The following is an 8,179-nucleotide window of genomic DNA, read 5'->3' as shown; positions in this document are numbered from 1 at the left end:
CTCCCCCCCCCCCCCCCCCCCCCCCCCCCCCCCCCCCCCCCCCCAGCTTCTCTCTCGGATGCTGGGCAGATGTGCCAGGATCCCTATAAAAAGATGAGTCTCCTGATTTCAAGGTTCCTCTCCTGCAATGCAACTTACTACACGCATAGTTAACATCTGGCTGTCACCACATTGCCCTGTGGGAACTGACACAAGCTACTGCTCTGGCTGCTGCTTTTGCTTGTCTCTTCTGTCAGTGTGTGTGCCTGTGTATTTCTATAACTGTGGCAAACTAACTTGTTAGCTCATAAATAGTGTAAAATCTCAGCTCCTTCACAGTTTTAACTTAGCAAAGAGGAGAAAAAAGAAAGACTCTGAATAACAATAATGGACAGTGTCTTTAAACATAAGTTCATAATAAATACAGAAATATTCTTCAAAGGACACTTCTTACATCAACTCTCTATGAAAACTATGGGTCTAACAATGCAAGGAAAGAAACAGCAAGGCAAAACATTAGATTCAGAAAGACATTTCATTGGGAATTTAAAAATAATACAGTTCATCTATGTTTCTTTTTGATGATCTAAAGATACAGGAATAAGCCTTAATAGTGCTCAGAAATCCAATGGTTAACAAACAGAAACCATTTTTTACTTTCTCAAACATCAGGTATTATAAAGGTGCCTTTTATAAATGTTGTCTCAGGCAACTCATAATTGAAATATCTGATGATTTCTGGAAATGTCAAAATCTTTGATTAAAAACAGATTCCTATATACTGAATATTTCATTTATTTTAGCGACCCATCATCTATTTTCTCATATTCTTAAAACAACACAGATTTTTGTTTGAGGACTCATCCTTTCCCCATTCTTAAGTCATGTTGTCTGGATGGGGCTCCAACCCCTACTCTAGAAATGAAGCAGGTAATCAAGTCCTAGGCCAATCAATGCACCCCCATTTCCCTGGTTTAGAGGTAAGCCATTCTCTTAGAGTGAACCTCAGGACTTGGCCAGAATGCTGGGTCAAGGACTCATTCTTTTCCGCTGTAATTGAACCTGGAAGGATGTAGCCTGGGAACAATTGCAAATCATCTTGTGACCACGAGGGGAAAGTCAGTCTATGAATGGAGTCAACACAGAGATAGCAGAGCCAAGAGATCAGTAAAAGAGAGAAACAGGATCCTGAAGGTATCATTTGAGTACCTATATCCAGCTATGCCTGAAACGTTCTCAACTCTGGTTTGTTCGAGTACAAGAACTAATACATCTCCTTTCTGGCTTAACTCTCCCTTCAACAAAGGAATGCTTTGAATAATGCCCAGATTGAAAAACCCAGAGTTCTGTGCCATAAAGTTCAGAAAAAAAGAAACTGGTCCTGAAAAACTTTGACAAAATATAATAGGACCTCAATAAAACAACATAGAAGACATATTTGAAATAGACCTGGACACTGACAGGTCTATCGAAATGAGTTTATAGCTAAATATACTCAATATGTTATGCCAAAGATTATCTTGGAAACATAACAAGGTTATGGGGAAAAGGACACAAAGCACAATCATGTTTAAGGCTTGTTGTAGAATTTCTTTCAGATTTGACATAGGTGGTAATTTGCATGCTTATATTTAGGTTGAACCATTTGAAATTGATAGTTTCATTTAGTTCAATCAAATAACAAGGGAGAAAAAAGTCTGCATTACTTCCTTCTTCACATTTATTTAAACAAGAGAATATACTATACTGAAAAAAGGCCCATCTATTTATTTCTCTTATCCAACCATTCTTGTTTTACATCTAGGACAACCAAATGTGCTACATTTTCATTTTCCAAATCTTACAATTTCAAAATACTTCCTAAAAAAAGATCCATAGCCTGTGCAAATGCAATATTTACTTACCTGCATGTTATATAGGGGTTGCTTTGGTGCATTAACTTCCTTGAGCAGACGATGAGATACGTCTCTTAACTCTAAAAGTCTGCAAGCAAGCTGAGGCTGCAGAAGTCTGGCAACTGATTTGGAGGATCTGGATATGCTGTTTAATCCTCAAATTAATGTTCCTCGGTTGATCTTGGCTAAAGCAACAGCCGTTCTGATTTTGGATGTTTTTTGCACGGGTTCTCTTTTCTGGAAAATAAGCCTTTGAAAAGTGACTGATGTGTGATTCTCCAGTGCAGTATTTATTTATTCAAAATTTTTTATTTGAAATATAGTTGATGTACAGTATTGTTAGTCTCAGGTATACTATATAATTTGACATTTGCAAACAGTATGAAATGAATATCACAAGTCTAGTAACCATCTGTCTCCATACAAAGTTATTACAATATTATTGATCATCTTCCTTATGCTGTATATTGCATTCCCATTACTTATTATAGAACTGGAGATTTGTACCTCTTAATCCCCTTCACCTGTTTCACTCACACTGCTCCCTCCCTCCATTCCCCCTTACCCTACCAGCAACCACCCATTTGTTTCCAGTGCATTTTTAAAATCTACTTCAGGCAGAGACAAGTACCACATAACTGTACACTGTGCCTGATACTAAGTGTCCAATAATTATCTCCCACCCTCCTTACAGTTCATTGGCCCCACCCCAGGTATTTAAATATTTATATGAATATACGATTTTTTCCTTAGGATAAATATCCAGAGTTAAGTTAGTAGCCTAAAGATATAAATTTTTCATTTTTCTCTCTGGATTTATCTGTTTTTTGCATTGATTTTTTTTAAAAGAGCTCTTTCAAAAGTAAACAATCTTTTAAAAAAATATTTATTTATTTGGTTGCACTGGATCTTAGTTGTGCAGGTGGGCTCCTTAGTTGTGGCACATGGGCTCCTTAGTTGTGGCTCACAGGCTCCTTAGTTGCAGCTCTCTGGCTCCTCAGTTGAGGCACATGGGCTCCTTAGTTGTGGCATGCGAACTCTTAGCTGCAGCATGAATGTGGGATCTAGTTCCCTGACCAGGGATCAAACCCTGGCCCCCTGCACTGGGAGCTCAGAGCCTTAACCACTGCACCACCAGGGAAGTCCCAAAAGTAAACAATTCGTATTCAAATATCATTCAGTGTTTGAATTGTTCAAATAATAATTCTTATTCAAAACTGTTACAAATAGTTTCCCAGCTTACTTTAAAATTTTTAAATGATAAAATATAGCATATATACATAATATATAATGTACAATTTACTTAAAAAAATTTTTATTAGTTAAGGTGCATATCAAAGGAATGATTTTAACGATCCCAGACTCTTGCTTCTTCCCATACATAGAAAAGTGCTAAATTCATTAACTTGAGACATCTGTTTTTTTTTAATTGAATGAAAAGTTCTTTAAATTCTACAGTGCTTTACAATTTTCATAAGTTTAACATACATGATTTCATATAATCCCATAATAACCCCCTTTTTCCAATCCCCTAACCTTATGTTACCCCCCCTTCCCTCTCCCCACTGGTAACCACTAGATCGTTCTCTATATCTATGAGTCTGCTTCTTTTTTGTTTTATTCACTAGTTTGTTGTATTTTTTAGATTCCACATATAAGTGATAACATACAGTATTTGTCTTTCTCTGTCTGACTTATTTCATTTTAATGCCCTACAAGTCCACGCATTTTGCTGCAAATTGCAAAATTTCATTCTTTTTTATGGCTAATATTCTATTGTATATATACACCACATCTTCTTTTTTTTTTTTTTTTTTTTTTTTCTTTTTTCTTTTTTTGCGGTACGCGGGCCTCTCACTTGTGGCCTCTCCCGTTGCGGAGCACAGGCTCCGGACGCGCAGGCTCAGCGGCCATGGCTCACGGGCCCAGCCGCTCCGCGGCATGTAGGATCTTCCCGGACCGGGGCACGAGCCCGTGTCCCCTGCATCGGCAGGCGGACTCTCAACCACTGCGCCACCAGGGAAGCCCACACCACATCTTCTTTATCCATTCATCTGTCGATGGACACTTAGGTTGCTTCCATATCTTGGCAATTGTAAATAATGTTGCTATGAACATTGGGGTGCATGTATCTTTTCAAATTGGTGTTTTTGATTTTTTGGATATATACACAGGAGTCTGATTGCTGGGTCATATGATAGTTTTATTTTTAGTTTTCTTTGAGAAATCTCCATACTGTTTTCCATAGTGGCTACACCAATTTACATTCCCAACCACAGTGTAGGAGGGTTCCTTTTTCTCCACACCCTCACTAACATTTATTTGTGTTCTTTTTGATGATAGCCATTCTGACAGGTGTGATATGATATCTCATTGTGGTTCTGATTTGCATTTCCCTGATGATTAGCAATGTTGAGCATCTTTTCATGTGCCTGTTGGCAATCTGCATTTCCTCTTTAGAAAAATGTCTGTTCAGTTCTTCTGGCAATTTTTTAAGCAGGTTGTTGGATTTTTAAATGTTGAGTTGTATGAGCTGTTTATATATGTTGGACATTACCCCTTACCAGTCATATCATTTGCAAATATCTTCTCCCATTTAGTAGGTTGTCTTTTTGTTTAGTCAATGGTTTCCTTTGCTGTGCAAAAGATTTTAAGTTTAATTAGGTCCCATTTGTTTATTTTTGCTTTTTAGGAGATGGATCAAAAAAAAATATTGCTGCTATTTATGTCAAAGAGTGTTCTGCCTATGTTTTCCTCCAGGAATTTTGTAGTATCCAGTCTTACATTTAGGTCTTTAATCCATTCTGAGTTTATTTTTGTATGTGGTGCTAGAGAACATTCTAATTTAATTCTTTTACAAGTAGCTGTTCAGTTTTCCCAGCACAGCTTATTGAAGAGACTGCCTTTTCTCCATTGTATATTCTTGCCTCCTTTGTCACAGATTAATTAACCATAAGTGTGTGGGTTTATTTCTGGGCTCTCTATTCCATTCTATTGACCAATGTGTCTGTTTTGTGCCAGTACCATACTGTTTTGATTAGTATAGCTTTGTAGTATAATCTGAAGTTCAGGAGCCTGATTCCTCCAGTCTGTTCTTCTTTCTCAAGATTGCTTTGGCTATTTGGGGTCTTCTGTGTTTCCATATAAATTTTAAAATTATTTGTTCTAGTTCTGTGAAAAATGCCATTGATACTTTGATATGCATTGCACTGAATCTGCAGATTGCCTTGGGTGGTATGGTCATTTTAACAATACTAATTCTTCCAATCCAAGAATATGGTATATCTCTCCATCTGTTTGTGTGTCTTCAATTTCTTTCATTAGTGTCTTATAGTTTTCCATGTACAGGTCTTTTGCCTCCACAGGTAGGTTTATTCCTAGGTATTTTATTCTTTTTGATGCAATGGTAAATGGGATTGTTTCCTTAACTTCTCTTTCTGATAGTCTGTTGTTAGTGTATAGAAATGCAACAGATTTTTAAATATTACTTTTGTATCCTGCAACTTTACCAAATTCATTGATGAGCTCTAGTAGTTTTCTGGTGGCGTCTTTAGGATTTTCTATGTACAGTATCATGTCATCTGCAAACAGTGACAGTTTTAGTTCTTCCTTTCCAACTTGGATTCCTTTGATTTTTTTTCCTTCTCTGGTAGCTGTGGCTAGGACTTCCAAACCTACATTGAATAAAAGTGGTGAGAGTGGACAGCCTCGTATATAAAATATAGCATATATACATAATCATAATGTACAATTTACTTTAAATTTTTTAATGTTAAAATATAGCATATATACACAATGCATTGTACTGTTTAAAGAAAAATGAAACAAAAACCCTATATACTAATCCACAAGCTTACAAAACTTGTAGTTCTGAAAACTTCAAATCTTCTATGAGCACTCTGACAGGAAAAATTTCTGGCATTTCTAAAACACAGGACATGTAGTTCTCTCTCTGTTCTAGCAGAAAGTGAACCACAGGTTAGACTGCATTCCAGGCAACAGACAAGTATAATTTCCATTATTCATTTAAGTAATTTTATGAGCTATTCTGGCTTTTCAGTACATAACTTGGGGGAAAGAGTTGGTTAATAACACAAAGAAACAACTTTGAATCTCATTTAATTATTGAGCACAAATATATAAGTGCAAAACATATTTTGGATTTTTTTGTCTACAATAAGCATCATATATTTGGTTAAGAGCTAACATGCTGTATATTTATTTTAAATGCCTCAACTTTTATCCTGAAGTCATAATTTTATTAGTGCTGTTTTTGTCATCAAAGTTCAGTACTTCTCTTACTCTTCAGCATTTGTCAGTGGAGATAACCAAAAGCTGTTCTAGCCTGTCAATGAAGATGTACTTCTGCAACACCTGGTGTCCTACCATGGCTTAATCTATTAACTTTAGCAAAAATGTCCCAGTAGCCCACCTGTGGTCTCAACCCTCCTCGTCAGTAGAACAATAGAGGATGGACTAAGTTGTGGGCTGCTACAGTTGCTATAATTTCAAGCCACTTTAGAGCACAGCAATCCTTACAAGCAGTTACATGGTAGGTAGAACAAGTGAAAAGAACACACAGGTGCAATCACTTGATATTATCGAAGCTGGTTGCATGCACACCTTGAAAAGAAACCACATTGTCTGCAGTATCCAAAGTTCCTGCACATACAGATTCAATTTCTCTTGTGACGTTATGCTTTGCTGCACTGACTCTTCCTCCTAACTCCTCCTCAAGGTGGAGCAGCTGGAATCAGTTTGGTTTTACCTCTGATTACAATTTACAGTTGTCCCTAGGCATCCCATGTGGATTAGTTAGTTCCAGAACCCCCGAAGATACCAAAATCCGTGGATGCTTAAGTTCTTTATATAAAATGGCATAGTATTTGCGTATAGCCTATGCATATCCTCCTTTATACTTTAAATCATCTCTAGATTACTTATAAACTCTCATACAATGTAAGTGCTATGTAAATCAACAAACTTAAGTTTTGCTTTTTGGAACTTTCTGGAATTTTTTTCAATCACAGGTTGGTTGAATCCCTGGATACCAAGGGCCGACAGTACTGTGTTTTCTCTCATTATAATTTGTAACCAGAGGTGAGGACCACATTGCCAGGGCAAACAGGAGTTGGATGTGTGCAGTTCCACCTTTAGTGAAACCTTGTCTATGTGGTCATTCAGTGTTTTATGGACCCTTCATTTCTTCAGTTGCAAAACAACATTCTGTAGTTTCCCTCTTCTGATTTTGTGAGTTCCTTCACAAAATCTTAGTGATCTGTACGTGCTGGCCTGGATTCACTGACTTTACACAGGTATTTCTATTAACCAGTATTGATGCATTCCCCCAAACATTATACTAGATTGATCCATTCAACTTTCCTCTCTTTCAGAAATTCTAAATTTTTATCTCTGTAGAAAAATAAGCCTATTTGTAATAAATAATCTATTAATAAAAATTTTCCTGCAAGGTTCATATAATGTGTTCACCAAAATACAGCATTTATTATAGACAATATTTTAAAAAATTCGAGTGCATTATAATAATGCTTTAGCGCATTTTGTGTTATCTTTCTCATTTTAGTATCCTCGTGAGTTTATGGCTTTTTCCAACAGACTCAACTTGTTCCTAATTAATATTTTTGTTTCCCTTTAATGCTTAAATGGTTACAATATGACGACTGCATTTCCCTTTTAAAATGCCTTCCTTTTTTGATACTTTCCTAGATAACTGAAAGAATTATTTCTAACAACAAAATATGTTTCTGACCCCTTTTATTTTCCCTGCCACAAAACATGAAATAAATTTGTTCCCAAGAAGACCATTATTGCTTTTAAGAAGAATAGTATATTAGAAACCAAATCTGGGCTTGGGGGTGCATGGTCAATGGTTCTTCGTGGCTCTGGGAATACAAAGATGACAGCAGGGAAAGGCTACTTACATTCCTTAAGATGCAGAAGGAGGCGTTCTTCTTTTTTAAATAAACAGTCACCAGTTTATGATGATGGTTCCAATTCACTCTTACTTTCAATGAGTTATTTTTTTAAATTAGCTCTAACAGAAAATTTTTAAATAAAAGGTTTTTCCCCCTGAGGTACCAGCTTTTCCTTTTTGTCTCCTCTCTATGCTATGTATTTTCCTACCAAACCATATGTGTAAATTTAAATGTTGAACTGAAATTAAGAAGTCCTCATTTCCTTCTTTTTCCCTTTTTAATTTTTTGACCCTTGGCCTAAACATCCTGGAGTCAGTGGCAAAGTGTGCAAATTCAGATGATATTTTTTTGTCATATGTTCATCATCTG

At 36.4% G+C, this 8,179-nt stretch overlaps 2 protein-coding genes across 4 annotated transcripts in view; one reads left to right on the top strand and one right to left on the bottom strand.

Moving 5' to 3' along the window:
• SPATA9 (spermatogenesis associated 9) overlaps positions 1–8,179 on the bottom strand; it is a 75,016-nt gene that overhangs the window by 15,274 nt on the left and 51,563 nt on the right. The window contains 1 exon segment of the mRNA XM_027100585.1: positions 1,884–2,124. Within this exon segment, the coding sequence (XP_026956386.1) occupies positions 1,884–2,124 (241 nt within the window).
• RFESD (Rieske Fe-S domain containing) overlaps positions 1–8,179 on the top strand; it is a 38,701-nt gene that overhangs the window by 24,833 nt on the left and 5,689 nt on the right. The gene's annotated exons all lie outside the window — the stretch shown is intronic.

This window comes from Aethalodelphis obliquidens, unplaced genomic scaffold, assembly GCF_003676395.1.
Source record: "Aethalodelphis obliquidens isolate GAN/ISIS:26980383/991018 unplaced genomic scaffold, ASM367639v1 scaffold4, whole genome shotgun sequence".
In the NCBI taxonomy this organism is placed as follows: domain Eukaryota; kingdom Metazoa; phylum Chordata; class Mammalia; order Artiodactyla; family Delphinidae; genus Aethalodelphis; species Aethalodelphis obliquidens.
The sequence above is the reverse complement of the archived record's forward strand: the minus strand, read 5'-3'. Positions and strand labels throughout refer to the sequence as shown.